At 37.1% G+C, this 17,179-nt stretch overlaps 1 protein-coding gene across 2 annotated transcripts in view; it reads left to right on the top strand.

The window, feature by feature from the left end:
- The window catches only part of ARHGAP10 (Rho GTPase activating protein 10), a 153,173-nt gene that overhangs the window by 43,998 nt on the left and 91,996 nt on the right, over positions 1-17,179 (top strand). For both annotated transcript variants that reach the window (XM_026087536.1, XM_026087535.1), the window contains exon 4: positions 12,339-12,410. In XM_026087536.1, the coding sequence (XP_025943321.1) occupies positions 12,339-12,410 (72 nt within the window). The remainder of the gene's footprint in view (positions 1-12,338; positions 12,411-17,179) is intronic.

The raw sequence follows: 17,179 nt of genomic DNA, 5'->3' as shown, positions 1-17,179 counted from the left end.
AACTCTGAAGTGTAGTGTTTACTCTGCTTTTTCCTGCCATCCATAGCTGTATTTTAGCAGTTGCATACATCTAATAAGTGAAAGCCTGGGAAATTTTATGATGAAAAATACTTCATAGACTGTCACATTATTTTCCACTCTGTATTTTGATCTCAGGTTTTTGAGAGATGTCAGCTTTGGGACTTAAGAATCATGTGGCACATTTCATTGACTTTATCAGTGGATCTTCAGTAGTGATAACAAATTACCAGCACACTAGGTTATGCAGAATCCACTGTTGTCTGTATGGTAAAACACTTTTGTTTTTCTGACTGAATGCCACAAAATAGTACTACTTATTGTTTTGGTATGCTGCCCATGCTTAAGCAGAAGGCATTATCACACTAAAAGCTTTTTTATGCCAATTCCTTAATAAGAAGAGTATGAAATGCAGTATCTGTTAAAACAGCAACAAAGTTTGAAAAGCTGAGCAAAATCCTTGTGGGGCAAACATTTAATTCTAAACAGAAGCAGAATATATTCTGAGTTGCATGATGTGTGGCCTTTTTTCATTGCATCTGTAGTCTTGCAAATGTTATGCATCATTCTTAGAGTGAGTAAATAAAAGAGAGGGCATAAGTCTCTGCGAATGTTATTGTGTGATGATAGGTAAGGATCATTTTTAAGGGCTGCTTCTCTGACTTCTTTGTTTGGGCTTCTCGGTGGATATTTCAACAGTGGCAAGAGCTCTGTGGCTCCGTGAAGAATATTTGGGCATGTTGCATTCACACATGTTTGGCATCAGAGATCCAAAGCCTTTCAGTTAAGATGCAAAGTTTACAGTAGAACTTTTTTCAAAGGTGTTCGCAGTCTTTATGTAAGCAGTATATTGCACATTTTCCCCCTCATCATTCTGAGGGTGGCTTGAAGGTTTCTGACTACTGACTTCAGTTTCAGTGCAGAGAATTGCGCATAAGAAGTTACAATCACATAAAATAAATTATGAAACTTAAGGCATTTCAGATATTGCTGTGCATTTTAATTTTTGGATATTCAAGAAAAGAGATAATTGTTCATAACCATATGTTAAATTAAACCAATTCATGCTTAAAATACATTCTAAACTCTGATGGAATGCTCAGCAACTACATTTCTTATGGTTTTCAGAAATTACTGTGTGGTGAGTCCAGAGTCCAGAAAACTTTCTATTGGTGTTGGCCATAAATTTACTTGTTTGATAATCATTTGTTTGGCAAATATTTATTTGGTGGACATTTAATGATTTCATTCAGATGTTTGAGTCCTACATTCAGTGGCTTTTCCATTTCTCCCACCCCTCTCAAAGGCTGCAAAAGTTATATCCCAACTGTCAAAGGATTTAGTGGGCTTGTGAAAAGGGAAGTAGGCATTAATCCAAACATTCCATTGAGTTGTTACAGAGTGGCTGAGATAAAAACAAATTGTGCTTTTCCATAGCTCTGAAGCTCAGTGACATCTCCCCAGGCAGATAGGAAATAGGTCATTTTGTCCCCGAGGGTATTCTGGAAGTGAGGATGATGATTATTATTATTTTGCATGTTAGAATGAATGGAATCCTAGGGCTTACATTGTCCTCCTGTGATACGAGTGTCATGGAAGTGCAGGGCTGAAAGGGGACTTCAGAAGGGTATGAGGATGGGAAGATGGTGATGCTGTGAGGCCTAGAACAGGCACCAACATGGTGATACTGAGATGTCAGACCCTCTGTCCAGATATTTTCCTGCCTGTCAGGGAGAATACCAAGCCTCCTTCTCACCCCGGCTCTCCTAACTGTGGTAGCAGATTTGACTCTTGTGGTCAGAACAACAGGTTTGCTTTGTTGTCCTGATTTTGGCTGCAGTAATCAAGTGCAGGGCTGCCTGCTAAGTACCCCCAGACAGCACTGAACACGATTTGCCTGTGATTATTGTTCCTTTTCCCTCCCTCTTGACCCTTCCTTTCACTGCCTTTGTAGCTCCCTTTCCCCACTCCCATCTCCTTCCAAATAAACAACCTTCCCCTAATGAGTTATCCCTATTGGTTCTAGTTTTGCTATATCCATACCCAAATTTGATATTTCTGATACTATTCCATCAGTGATCTCAGCATCGTAGGGTACCACTCATGTGGTCACCCAGACTGTGCTGGCCTTGCATGGTCCCTCGAAGGTCTCCAGCACTCCCCTTCTGTTATCCCTGGAGATCAGCTGTTTCTCACATAACTTCTCTTTAAAGACTTTCGAAGTCTAGTCATCCTTCACAGCACCGTCTGTAACTTTTGTCAGCTTCTCACATTGCTATCTGCTGCATCCAGCAATTTCTCATGTCACATCCAGTAGTTTCCTGTTCAGTTAGCTTACCCCAGGCCAGACCCTAGTTAGTTGGCTGCATTTGCCTGCAGCCCTAACAGGTCTGATTTGAGGCAGTCATGTATACCTAGACCAATCCTGACAAATGCCTTTCTAACCCATTCTTTAAAAAAAATTCCAGGGACAGGGATTTTTCTAGTTTACTCCAGTGTTTAGTTATTCTTCTATTTTTCCCATCATATCCAACCTAAATCTACTTCACTGCAAAATTAACTGATTTTTTTGTCATTTGCCACAGTAGTCATGCAGTCAAACGGATCACTTTTCCTCCATAGTAGTATTTTCATGTTTTGGAAGACTATCACACTTTCAAAGTGGTGTTTTGCCTCTGTATTTCTTGTTATTCAATTTCATTACACAGTCTTTAGACCATCTCTTTTTTATGTCAAAATTATTTTTTAAACCTGCTCTCTGAAGCACTGACATTTTCTCTTGGATATGTGTCACTCCATATGTACATTAGTCTGGTGGACTTATTGGTAAGTCACACCATAAATTGTTAATGACAAATAGATCATGTAAGAACCTGGGTTCTAGTTTCCTAGATGATGCAAAACCAGATCCATCAGGGATCTCAGTTGAAAGGTCCTCTCAGCTGAACAACTTTTTTTCTGGGTACTTTCGCAACCAGGATATTTTTTCATTTTTTCCTATGGTTTGTTTGTCTAGACCAGGTCTCTGCTCTGGCTTTTGAGAATGTCATGTGGGTCAGCATAAAAGGCTTCACTGAGGAGACCAAATACTATGCTGATCTCAAAAAGGAAATTAGATGTTGTTCTTGACAAACCCACTGTAGCTTTTAACCGTTTCCAGTGTGCACCAGGACTTCTGAGAACCAGATCTGGGATGTCTGATTTGTAACTTTCTCAGTTTGTAACTCAGTCTCTTATTCGCACTTTTCCCATCCTCTGTAACCTTGCTCCATCTCCCTTTAGTCTGCTTTGTTGAGTTCTTCAACTACTCTAAAGCAAAGCCCCTTCTGACTTGAATGCATCTAATTCTTCAGTTGTGTAACATAAGAATATGTCTAATTATTTTTAATAAATTCCTACCCTCTTAAACATCCCATTTTTGTCCCCCTTTGTTAGATAGTTTGTTATAATTAACAGAGATTTTTTCCTTTGTGAAGACTATCAAAGTCTACTGTTGTTTTAGAGTCAACTGTTGGGTTTTTTTACTCTCCTTCCAGTTAAATAATGGATTTGTATTTTCCTTTCTGTTTCTCTTCTGAAATATCTAAAAATCCCCTTTTCCATGATGTTTTCCATGACCCTTGCTGAATAAAGCATGTTTGTGCCTTAGCCTGTTGAACTCTATCCCTAAACGCTTATTTGTCCTTTTTGTGCCATCACCTCTCACTTTCTGTAGGATTTCTGATACAATTCTGTTCACCTTAGTATGTTTCCTGTCACTTCTCCAAGGTAAGATAGTTCACTGTTTTACTTTAATATTGTCTCTTTTATTCTGTGCTGTGTTTTTGGCATTTTTTTATTCCTTCTGATAGTTTTCATAGGAATGATTCTGCCTTCTGATTTTTTGAGGTAAACTTTTTTTTAAAAGAAAAAGTCTGTTGTTCTTTTACTATAGTTCTTTTTCCTTTCCATTTCTTAAAATTGCTTGCAGTCCTTTCCTCTCAGAAGTACTTTTGCATTCTTAGCCAGTTCCACCTGTTTGTCAGAATCAAATTTAAAATACCTTCTCTACAACATGCATTTTATGAAAGAGAAATTAATCCCAGCATGTATCAGGAACATGAGAAACTATGTTTCTGTATGTCTTTTTTTAAATAAATATCTCGGCAAAGTCTCTATTTTCTTCTTTCCTCTTCTGTTACCTCCAAGGTTCTATTAAACAAAACAAAACAAAAACAGGGTTTTCCCCTGGTGTGGTCCCCCAATTTAAAAGCAGTTGTTAAGTTTCAAAGTAATACACTCAAAAGGTTTAAGGCAGAATTAAAATCTATGCAAAGTGGATCAGCTCCCTTATACTTATCTCTTCTGATGAAGTATTTAAGTACATGAGTATTTATCTCACAAGTACTTGCTCAACACACAGTGTTCGTGAATAGCTTATCTTTACTTTTTGTTCAGCAGCTCTCTGTGTTTAGTTTACACTATTTCTGCTCTGCTGTGAAGACAGAATTATTAATTTCCTTGAACTTTTCTTTGGTGTTCATCATGTGGGTATTCAAGGGGTCATAAGTCTTAATGTATCTTCACAGTACTCTTAAGTCTGTTTGAGGGAGCAATTACTTTACTCACTGATTTAGATAAAAAGTACCCTTTAGTTTTGGATGCACAGTATAAAATGCATGGGATATGCTTAATAAGAGTTCATGGCATTACATAGTACTTTGTATGTTTGTAACACAGCTCCTGTTAAGTCCACTGACAGCGCAGAGTGCTATAAACAATCCAAGTACTAAAAGCATCTGTCAAGAGAGTGAAAAACATATGGTCAGGGACCACTTCTGAGAAATGTGGTTGCCAACAACCTATTGAACATCTCAAATGGAGAGTTTTGAACATCTCAGATACAGATAGAAGCGCAGATAAAAACTCAGTTTTTCACAAGCAGCATTTGATTATCTTAAACACAGGACCCAGATCCTTCTTTCCCTTCCTGCAAATTGTCCCATTTGATAAAACATTTTCCTGTTTTATAGGAAACAGGACAACTGCTGCCATTTCTCGTTACCCAGCCTTCATTTACCCCCTGCATGGCATGAAGCCAGATGGCACTTATATAATTATGGGAATAGGCACACACATGCTGAATTAAGGCTACCTTAGGCAAATCTCCCCATTTTAGTGATTCATGACATTGAATGTTTGTTTGTTTGTTTTTTGGAATGTCTCCACATTAATCTGTAAAATAGAAACGAATGTTGTCTACACAGTAGGAGGAATTATAAAAACAGTTGGGGTGTATTCTTCCCCACAAATATCTGTCTTAATATGACTGAAATGTTCCATTATTACTAGCCAACTCTTAGATAATTTTCTAATCTCACATGCATTGACATAATTCACTAGAGAATTTTGATTCTGTCATTTCACCAATGGGAAATGTTTAGAGTTGGCATTGTAAAATTATCATCAGTTCGAATTTTGCTGGTTGTTAATAACACCACTGTTTCTTGTGGAGGAGACAGCTCTGACAATAATTGAGTAGTTCATTCTTGGCTAAACACTGAAGCTGTTGTTCACCATTAGATTCCTTGCCTTTCAGCGGCATCTTTTTATTTCACAATGAGCTTTGTCATTAACAGGGAAAATGATTATATTATTTCCTTTCCTGAGTAGCCTTTTCACTTTATCAACATCTTTATGCAATCATGTATTTCGAAGTGCAGACTGAAAGTGATTCTCTATTCTTCTGAGAACCAAACCAGTTTTCTCATATGTTACATTGTTTAGCTCTTGCATAATGGGTTTGCTAAGAGGAGCTCTTTCTTTGGAAGAGTTATACACAGCTTTCCTCCACTTCAGATGGGGATAAGTTGATTTGTTGCAGTTTCTGAAATTCTGTCTATTCAGCTCTTTTCCTACATGCTTTGTTTATGACTTTTTCTGTAGTATGTTTCTCTTTATAATGGAAAGTGTTTCATAAGGATAAATGCATTCAAAACCCAGGACTCTTAAATAGGTAGCCCATATCCTTTTTAGTAAATAATCTCTACTGAATATCACTCTCCTCATTCAGTTCTCTTTTTTAAAATGGCAGAATTTATTATCTGTATTGTCTGCTTATTATATCAATTTAACTTTGTGAGGCCAGCAGTCTCAATGCAAGCATTCTTTTGGAGCAGAGCACAGAGTAGCCTATAGGTCATGGGAGACATTTTTAGCTGTCCTTTGGATCAATCATAAACTTCCAGTGCATGGAAAATAAGCTTTGGCTAGAAGGGGGACCCAGGAGTGCTGCCAGTGTTTCATCAGTAGGCCAAGGCTGCTTCTCTTAAGAAGGCTAAAAAGTGCAAAGAAGGGGAACTTGCCTGCATTTTGCAGCCTGTCGGGCTGTGGTTGATCTAGGAAATTCCACATGGGGCAATTTTAGAAAGTCTTCCTCTTACCAAACCACATATATTGTTTTCTTGAACATCTGTGACGAAAGTGATTTGTTGTTAGAGGTACCTTGGGCATCTCAGAAATGTACAAAAAGGATTGTATACAAGAATACCTTTCTATCTGATTCTTTTGCTATCGGGTGAGTTCCTCCAGAACAAATGAACCAAAGGAAGGGATGTCATTTTTTTATAGTTTCTACACACATGTGAAGACATCCAAGTATTAGTATGGTATGAGCTACCCTTAAAAATCAGTTAGTCTTTAGACTCCAGTTCTTTTAAAAAACTAAAAAAAAAAAAAAGCCAAAGTTCGTAGTCCCTATCTGTAGCTGATAGTTTCATTTAGCTTTTAAGATTATAAAACTCCAGGGAAGGCTTTAGAACAGTGAGAAAATCCAGAGGTTTTTACAAGGTGAGATCTTGTGTTTGAAAACGAAATAAAGGATAGTTTTGGGTGTCAGTTGCACTGACTGCAATCATCAGTGCTGCAGTTAAATGCAAAACTAGTTCTGAAAGGTGGTTAGAGAGACATGCTGCTATTTCTGCTGGGCATAGTGGCAGGAGGGTTGGATGTGCAACCAACTGGGAGCATGTTCTTGTAACTGTAAGATGAAATCATATTTCTGTGGGAGAAGAAAGAATAGAAGATCAGACTTTGCAAGAAAGCTATTGCAAATAATGTCTAGCTTCCTCAGTAGTGGAACTGCATCTGCAAAATTACATAATACAGGTTTTCGGGCATAGACCTGAGACCATTTCAAGGAAATTTCATTAACAAACTAAGATGTGAAGCGGTAAAGCTTTTTGGAGGGAAGCTCAGTTTTTAATTTTTCCCCTTAAATCTTAGAGATATCAGAATTGCCTTTTGTTATAGGCTGAATACTGCAATACCTTAGGAAAAATTGTAGAAGAGCTATATCCTCTATAAGCAAAAGTGCAGCTGTAGGTAAGTAAATTTCTTTATTAGAAAGTAATTTTCTTTATTTAGCAGCAGTTATCTACTTTGTTATTGAATCACTATTAGCCCCATTCCCTGTTACACTGAGTAGGGCAGAACTTCCTTCCCAGATATAGTTTCATTGACACTTGCTCTGTTTCACAAGCTCTGCCCTATTGACCATAAGCCTCCTCCTTTGCTTTGACAAGGGAGAGAAAGTCCTGCCTGTCTGCAAATAAATCTTCCCAGACAGTGGACTGGGAAACTTTAAACCGTCTTGCTATTTGGCTCATAATCTACATTCCAACTTCTATGATGAGAATTTGGAATTCAGTACTCCCCTGTCAGTGTACAGTCTATAGCAAGGTATATTTTTATGGCTTCCTCCCCTCACCCCCAAGTAAGCCCTTCTTGTATGAGTGGATGCTTAGCTTCAGAATGGAGCAGAGTCAGTCAGTGTACGTATTTATCTTACCACCAGGTTTTATTGATGAGCAACGTGTAGCCTTTCCAGTTCTTCTAGTACAGGCAGAGGTCTAAGGACMTTTTTTAGGATGAGTGTTGGGAGGCCACTGCTGTATTTGTCTAATTAGCAAAACAAATTTTGCTTAACTTTAGGTTGATCTGGCTTTTGTAGCCACAGAGGCCAAATTGAGGTTCTGGGATGACTCTTGTGGGTTGATATTTCTTTACAAACCAAGCAAGCAGTCTCTCTCCTTCTGCACGAGAGCCTCATTGTGCCTGCCAAGGGAGCAGGAACTGGTTGATGCTGTATTTCTGAGACGGGCTGCTCCTGTCTGCTGCAGGAGGGTGAGAAAGCACGAGGAACGTTGCATGCTGGTGGCTGGTGCTGTCTGTCAGGTTACGATGTGGAGGAGGAGGTGTTTGGAGAAGCAGTTTCTCTCTAAACAGCCATACTCCCACCATCTCTGAAAAGAGAAAAAGTGACAGGCTAAATGGAGTCATCTTGTGGACTAGCGCTGACTCATAAGTTTGCTGTTGAAGCTAGTTGACTTGACGGAAGTAGCCAACAGCTGTAAATATAAGCGTACTTGCTAATGGATTTAGTCTATGCCTTCATGGACTGTTCGTGGAAAAAGCTGGTTTGGTCCCCTTATCTGCAACCTGTTATTTGTTGCTTTTGAAAAATATGGAGCTGGAAAAGTCAGGGTCATCATTGTTCTGTGAAATCTCTCTGCCTGAGCAGATGGAGTTCTGTAAAGGCACCTGGAATTAGGAGGTTTACCCAAAGCAGAAAGCCTGCTTTTAGATGTTGTTGGAAATGTTGGATACAGCGATCATCTGAGATGATCATGGTGATGGTGATTTTTGCTATCTACAGGCTTACATTAAAATTCAGTTAATTCTTTGGCCTTTCTATAGATCTAGGAAATAGAACGGGAATAGCATAAACACATTCTCAAGGCACATGTACATATTGGGTTAAACATTTTTGAAAGCATTCTTGAGACTTTGAGACTTATAAAGATGGTTTAAGATACTGTTACCTGAGACATGACCTCTTCATATTGATTCACTTATGACTAACACCATAGTTCCCCTGCTGGTGTTTAAAGTTGAGTATAGATTCCTTTCAGGCAGGTTCGGACAGCTCAGGGATATAAAGAAAAGAGAACCTTTTTTTTTGTGTGTGTGTGTGTGTGTGTGTGTGTACGTACCCTTGAAGTAGACATTCCTGTCATCATAATCTGCCAGGATTAGAGGAGTAGGAGGATGAAAATTAACTCAAGAGTCAAGAGAGAAGTTGAAAGAGGAAGGAATGTGTAATTTTATATTAATATTTAACTTAAATGCCTCAAATATCTTTTCTTGGAAATGTTACAATTTAACATAGCCTTACCTCTTTAAGGAAGGCATGAGTAATAATGACAAATATCTTCAAAAGGCCCTAGTTAATTGTCCTATACCAGGAGAATTTCTTTTTCTTTCTTTCTTTCTTTCTTTTTTTTTTTTTTGTCCATTGATCTGTTGTCCACAGTTTAAAAAAGCGGTATCTGTTGCTTTGAGTTCCCAAGCTATAAATTGACTAAACAAACAGTGAATAATGGCATAAATAATGTTTTTTTTCTATAAATGTTTTTGTAGCTTTTATGACCAGTATTGAATTCTAAGTACTGTAATGCATCTTGCTTCCTATATATTTAATATTGTGCATATTAAAATTTTGCACTTTGTTTTCATTTCTGCCAGTCAGAAGTGCAGCTCTGTAATTCATTGTTAAACCTTCCAGTCAAATCTTAGTCAACAGATTCTGTTTATAGATACGAACATTTATTTCAGTGAGGAGGAAATGTTCCTCCTGTGTTTTGTATGTAGGACTCGAGTGAAGCTCATGAGATTGATCAAGGAGTTCCAAAACTCACTTCACCAAGAAAGATTCGAGTGCACTGTTGTTTATCACAGATAGATAAAGCGAAGGGGGTGACAACTGATAGATATCTGCATGGTAGGCAAAAATCCTGCTGTTCTGAAGAGGCATCTGTTGCAAAAGTCTGTTGAAAGTTAGGCAAAATGAGAAACAGCTTTTTTGGGGAGAAGAGACTTGTTTTTCTTTTAATGAAAGAATTACTGGCATATCATACCAATGGCTACAGTGGAAGCTTTATTTGTTGGCTGTCTTTGGGAAAACATCCCATTTTGATATAAAGATTATTTTCTTCTTCAAACAAATTCCTTTAGTGGTTCTCATGGTTAATGCTACTCAGGAGTGTAGCAGACTAGGTGATTTGTAGCCAGCCCTTCTGGTTTATAAACCACAGCCCTTTCTGCATGTGATTTTTTCCTTCTGTTGCATCATGTTCCTGTGTTTTTTCTTTGACTTGGACTTCATGTTCACCATGCGTTCATTGCCTGTTGACCTTACCTTTACATGCTTGCTTTCTGAATGATTCCACTCAACATGGACTCTTACAGTCTGGGCCTCTCCAGACTATAGCTATCAGCATCCTGTCTAAGCTTTGCTCTGAGGAGACCTCATAGCTTTCCCTGTGCTTTGTCCGTACAGAGGAAACTGGCAGAAACAATTTAAACATCCTAAAATTTTCCAGTGCAGAAGGATTGTTCTGCCGTTTCTGGGAGAGTTTCTCCACTCTCATTTGTGAGAATCCTTGCAGTCAGCAAAGTGAGATTCTTCAGTCCGCAGGTGCTTCTTCTGTGGCACCAGGAGCTGTTTTGGGGGTTATCCTGTTAATAAACACAGATTGCCATTTCCTTCCTGCCACTTAGAATTTCCAGGAGAGTTTTGGGAGCCTGGCAAAATAACAAAGATCTGAGTATGCTAAAAACTGCCCTGAAGACTCCTGGTAACTGCTCAAGTAGTTAGGCTATATGTGTACAGCATGCCAGGTGGACTAAATCCTTCCTGTAGTCACATTTCCCAGCTCCTCTTTGGAGCATTTGACTTCTTGGGCTTTCTCTCTGCGGGAGAGGAGGCACCATTTGGAGTAAGGGTCCTACAGGTGCCAAGAGCAGAGGTTTGGGACGACCTCTTCAGCAAATCTCCTTGCTGGGCCTGACACATGGCACAAGTTGCTTTGTTGTCCTCCCCCACCCTCCCCACCTCTATGCTGGGCTCTGCTGTGTCATGGTTAGTCCAGCAGTGCTGTGTGCTTTTGAAACACAGAAGTGTCAGGCTTCCCTTTTACCCCGGCAGGGGTGTGCTTGAGGTTGCTTCAAGAGGGTTTGACAAAATTAGGAAATGAATGCACAAAGAAAAGGTTTGGGCCACAAAAACAAGTGCTCTAAAGTTAAGAAATATTTGTTCTAAGGACGACCGTGCAACAACATTAGTTTGGCCCAGACTTGCCAGCTATTTGGATTTCAAGTTAGAGGTATGGATTAGCATGCTGCCTGGCTATTTAAAAATCTGGGTTGCTCTGGTTACTGTGATTTGGCAGGATGATTCCCACAGTAATCCCTGCATGGCTCGGGGGGTGGGTGGAGGCAGGCAGCACTATCCAGATTTGCCTTGTGCCAGATCTCTAATGCAACCCTCTTGTGTTTTATGATAAGAGCTTTTTAGAAGTATTCCAGAAGACTGGTTTAAGCCTGCAATGTTTTGTATGAAACATTTCAAATTTGGAAAAAAAATTGCTGAAATTTCAAACATCTTCTAAATTCTAATTCTCACTTGCACCGAAACCAAACCTAACTTCACTTCATCTCCTGTGCAGCTTCATGAGAACTTGAAACCCTGTTTGGCCAGATCTAAATAAGGTTTTCAGTCTTACAATGGCATACTGTTTTCTTTTTGTTTCTCTTTAGTAGGGCTGTGTTACTGTTCCAGTAAGTGCACTGGTAGATGCTGTAAAATAGACTGATTAAAGTTTACCTAGTGAACTAAACCTCTTGTTTCTTAACTTTGCACATCTTGATTTTATAACTTAGGTTAACTTCAGGTTTTCTTAACATAATTAAAAGCAAGTATTTGGAAATACGTATTTCAGTGCTTGATGTCTTTATCTCTGTGTTAAAAGCTTGTTTTCTGCTACTCTTTCTGCAGCAGTTTGCAATGTTTCTGCATTGTTGCAGAAATTGTTCTTTCCCCAAATGAAAATTATTATTTGTACTTTTTCACATTCTGGTGTTTCACAAAATGTTCAGTTGCAGAGATTGTTGACCTCATCTGCAATACTGGCACATGTGAAGCAGTTAAAGTTTGGCTGCAGCCTGTAAATTTCTGAAATTTCTGCATTTGCTTTAGATTTTAATTTTCATGATAGTGGAATGAAATAAGAGATTGGAATGAAGTAAGGGATGGAAATTTCAGAAGCGCTTAAGTGAACTCAGAGCTGTGATTTTTTTGAGTTAGGACTTAGACTTCTAACTTGCATGTTTTTCCAGTTTTTATCCTACAGCTTGCTTTCTTTTTTCTTTTTATTGCTGACACTAAAATGACTTGTCTGACTGGCTAAAGAAACCTAACCCTTGCTCTTTTTTGTCTTTAGGCACTCAGTGTTACTGAAACTCTGATCAAACCTTTGGAAAGATTTAGGAAAGAGCAGCTAGGAGCTGTAAAGGTTTGTCCCTCACTTGCCTTTGTGAAAAGTTTATTTTAATTTCTCTACTTGGATTACATTGCAGTAATGACATGAATTTGGCAGACACATACTGCTGTTTATATTTCATGTGTTCACACTTTTTTTCTTTTGGAAACTTGCTTCAGAAACAAATGGAAAGTATGTTTCAAGAAGAAAAGAATGTGTCCTTTCCTTTCCTTCTCTCCTCCCCCTCCCTTATCTCTTCTGTCTGGAATATGAGAAATACTGCTAACAACCTCATCTTATTCCTAATGGGTAACCCTATTCTGCCTTATATTTGCTTGCAGTTGCACAATCAAATGTTGACAAATACTAACTACCCAAAGAAGCTCATCCATATGCTTTTAATTTTATTTTTTTGCAGCCTGTAAAGTGAAAAGTGCCTTTATTCTACTTTTTTTTTTTTTTGATAAATAACTCATTGCTTTGTATGAGTAGAAGAAAATAGGGGTGGAGAGACCAAAGAGGTGATAGGGTTTCAGTCAAAGTAATTTTTTGGATGAAAGTTGTTGCCAAATTTTATTTTAGGGTTGTCACTACATTGTGTATGTTTTCAAAAGCTAAAAGTAAACTTCATGTATCAAATAAAGACTAGCTTTGGATAAATGTAATAAGGACACAAAGTCTGACCTCTCTGTACATGTCTGCCTTCCTTCCAGTGAGAGAATTTAATTGCTTATAAAAAGTAAAAGTTAGGGATAGCTGTTTAGCACTGTCTTCTGTTCCAAAAACTCATGCATTTTTAAACTACCACTGTGCACATATCACTAGCAGTGATAGCTAAGATAACATTTCAGTTACAGGAGAGCTAAACATTTTGACTGTAGCAGGAACAATTAAGAATTGAATTTTCCAAGTAATTGTTAGTACAGAAAACATTTTCTGCAATATTTCAGTGAATCCTAAGAAGTTGTAAGTGAGCTAAGTAGTCTGAATACCCTTTTTTCCTCCTCCTCTTCATGTCTTCTCTCCTTTTGTTTTCCATCCCTCCCCAACATGCAGTTTGTCGATTTTGCAATCTGATCTCTGGTCAAAAGCAAATGCTTCTGCAATAAAAACAGTGAACTTCAGGTGCCAGTTTCTTTGGTTTTCTTTTTTCCTCCTATTGATTGAAGGTAAAATTCCCTCTGATGCAACACCAGAGTGAAAAGCTTTTGTCTTCTGTATTGAAGGTGCAAATACTTTTTCTTGCTCCATCATAAACTAAAATACATATACATGTATGCATACATACATGTACACATACACACATATATATGTATGTATGTCTATAAAAAAGAATATGATTTCTGTGTTCATGAATGGAAAAGCCTCTATTGATCATAAATCTTTATGATGCAATAGTACAATGATCTTTGCTTAATTTCGTGGGCTTTTGAGAAATGTATCAGCGGTCTCAACCAACATAAAATAGAAACCTGGTCTATAATTTGGGTAATCTTTTAAGGAAAAAGGGAATTAATTCTAACTGTAGCCCATTATCATATAAAAGTTGTAACAAATCGATTATTTCAACACAGTATTTTTGATGTTAAGGGATATTGCCATTTTTTGAGTGAGAACTCCTAATGTTTTAAATTATCTGGTTTTTCTGCTTCGCTCGTTTCCAGCAGTCAGAATTCTGTCCCTGCTGTTTTGACCATGAGAAGTTGCATTCTCGCAGTGTGCATCTCGTATTGCATTTCCATGTGGGCTGCTTCCTTTGCCTCTCCCTGAGCGTCGTTTCTGTGTGGTGTTAAATAGCTGACCTGAACCACTGTACAAGTAGCAGCAATTCACTGAAGGCCATGAATCCTCTATGTCTAGATCTCTGGTAAACTAAATTGTAAAATGCTTGTTTGTATGGAATGTTTTCTATATAAATGCAAGGTCACGATTCATATAGGCTGTATCTATATAATAAACTCAAAAGATTTGTTTTAAACCTTCAGGAGAATTGAAACTTGTTTTACTCTTTTGTATTTTATATTCTCAGTCAAAATGCAAGGTAAACTACTTTTTTTTTTTCCCGGGTTGAAGCTCCTATTTTGTGAGTTAGGCTTTTTTAGACAGAATTCTCAGTGATTCTAAATGGAACAGTGTTGCTTAGTTCTGGTGCATATAAATAAAAATTCTCTAAAAATATTTAACTCTTTAAATATTCAATGCAATCAAAGTACTGACACTGGAAATGTAATATTGCATCATTCTAAAAAATAAGTTACAGCATCTAGTAGTGAAATGCATCTGGAACACTGTATGGTATTTGCTTTGGGAAAAATTTACACTCTGCTATTACAAAGTAAAATTTGAATCTGTTGCCTCAGATTTTACTGCATCTTCCTTCCCCTGTTGACCTGTTTAAAAAAAAAAAAAAAAAGAGGGGGGAGAGAGTTCAGTGCCATGGTGCTGGAAGCTGAAGCCCTGTTGATTTACCCCTTGGTGAAAGATATTACACACTCCATTTGGGATTAGAGCAGTAAAGGTTTTTGCTGTCTTCTTTTCTGGAACACTCAAACGTTGACCAGAACAGTGGAAATTTTGCAAATATAAACACAATGATATCTTTTTTTTTTTTTCCTCTTTCTACCTAATCTCACATATGCTGATACATTATCTTTAGTCATACTAATGTCACATGCACGTTGTATTGTTTCTCAATTAGTAAGGAATATTGTGGATGCTTCTCCTTTTTTTTTTTTTTTGTAAAGGATCTTAGACTCCTAATGGGAGGGAAAAAGTAGTATTTTTGATAAAATCCCATCTTGAAAAGCAATCTTAAACTTAGATCCCTTTTTTAATAAAATGCTGTCTTCAAAACCCAATGATCCAGGGAACAGAAAGTTGCATCATGTCTTATAATTTACTAAAAATGAAAAGTTAAGAGAAAAAAAATGAGCATGTATGTCTGTAGAGTTTAACCAGGATGGCATTAGTATTTAAACATACTGATGTTTAAATGAGATTCTTAACAGACAGAACATGGAAAAATATTTTCATTGAATTGGTATCTTTTTGATGACCAGATTGGGGTTTCTTGAATATGGATTTTAATCTTTGATTTTACTTTTTTTGTTTATTGTCAGCTGCAGTTAGTTGTACTAAAATAGCATAAAAAGTAGTTGGTTAATTCATCAGTACTGACTTCTGAAATGAAGAAATGAAAGGTTTGTTTTACAATACCTTCTACTAAATTAGATCCAAGTACTCATATTTCCCAGGAGCCTGTGATGACTGTGCCTTTATCAATACTATGTCACTTTGGTCAGAGAAATGGATTTGCACATGCAAATGATATTCATGAGAACAAGTTAGGTGATTATGCGTCTACACTACTAGATGTGTAGAAAATTGAGTTTATCTGCTAGTTTTTGAAGATGCATAAAATACAGAAGCCAGTCACAGGCCACTTTGAAAAAATATTTGGTAGAGTGTTCTCTGAGAATGCTGAATATTTGTCCTATCATTTCAAGCACCTGAATCAATGTAAAAAAAACTTTTAAAAAAAATTCTTTTTAACATTCTAATCTTAATGCCTTTTTTTCAGTAGCCAAATAGTTATCAGGTCTTTTCCTATGATTCATCTGAAGTGATTTAGATTTCAGATTATTTGATCAAGAAGATATACTGGTTGCTTAATGTGACTGAATTATGACTACTAAACACTTCCAGCATATTCTTCATAGATAACTGAATGCCGCAGATTATTTTAAAGAAAAATGCTATGATTCCCAGATACTTATGTATTCCATTGTTTTCTGTTCTTGAACTCTCTTTACCCACTCTTGTATAACTCCTATGGTATGAACTGGGCAGCAAAACGAAAATGTTAAAGCACTATAGATAGGAATCACAGAAGGCTTTGTTTTACTAATGTAAAAATTGGCTTACTAAGTATTACATAAAATGCACAGCAAACTTCCCACATTGTACTGCTGTGAAATTATAACAGTTAAGAAACTGAAACAGTTGACTAAAGAGCAAACTGGATGATGAAACAACTGAAAGACGGTATCTCTTATATATGAGAGGATATCTTGATCACTCATGTGTCCTTATAGGGAAAAAAAATAACTTTCTGAAATATTCAGAATTATGAGTTGCCATGCTGTTTTTTGGAAGCCTCAAGTTTCTTAGAAATATCTCAGGTGTATTATTTCTCTGTTTTTTTGTGGAGATTAATCTTTGTTTTAAAGAGTTTATCCTCTTCTCATGGATGTGACAACAGGGGTAGAAGTAGCAATTCAACACAAGAGACCTTTAAATGGCTTTCAAATCAAGAAGTCTTAAGGAATACAAAGTTGTATTCATTTTCTTTTTTTTTGATTTGTGAAGCTGTTGGAATTTATTTTTTACCCTTTTCCTGTGAATTATTGGAAATTCTTTTTCTTTTTTTTTCTAATGAAATTGATGTTTCCCTTGAAGTCCTCCCTGAGCATCATGAAAACTACAATAAATCCAGATATTTTACACTTCAAGGGATGGTCTTTTCTTGTTTTGTTTGTTTGTTTTTACTTAGAAGATGCAAATATTCATTTGTGTGGTAAGTGCTACCATTTTGATGCAGTGGGATTTCAGCTGAAGTTAGCCTTTAAATTAATTTAAGAAATGGTTTGGAAAGGTACTTTTTTTTAGTTATTGGAGCTTTGATAGTTTCTGTTATCTTCGTTTCTGGTTTAAGTACAGCTTTAAAAGAAGGAAGAAATAAGGAGTTTTCTTATGTTTTTATGTATGTTGTATAAATGAATGTTACTTTGTTTTTTGTATAG

Source organism: Apteryx rowi, unplaced genomic scaffold (genome assembly GCF_003343035.1).
Source record: "Apteryx rowi isolate R43461 unplaced genomic scaffold, aptRow1 scaffold_72, whole genome shotgun sequence".
In the NCBI taxonomy this organism is placed as follows: Eukaryota; Metazoa; Chordata; class Aves; order Apterygiformes; family Apterygidae; genus Apteryx; species Apteryx rowi.
Note: the sequence above shows the minus strand (reverse complement) of the source record. Positions and strands in the feature narration are given on the sequence as shown.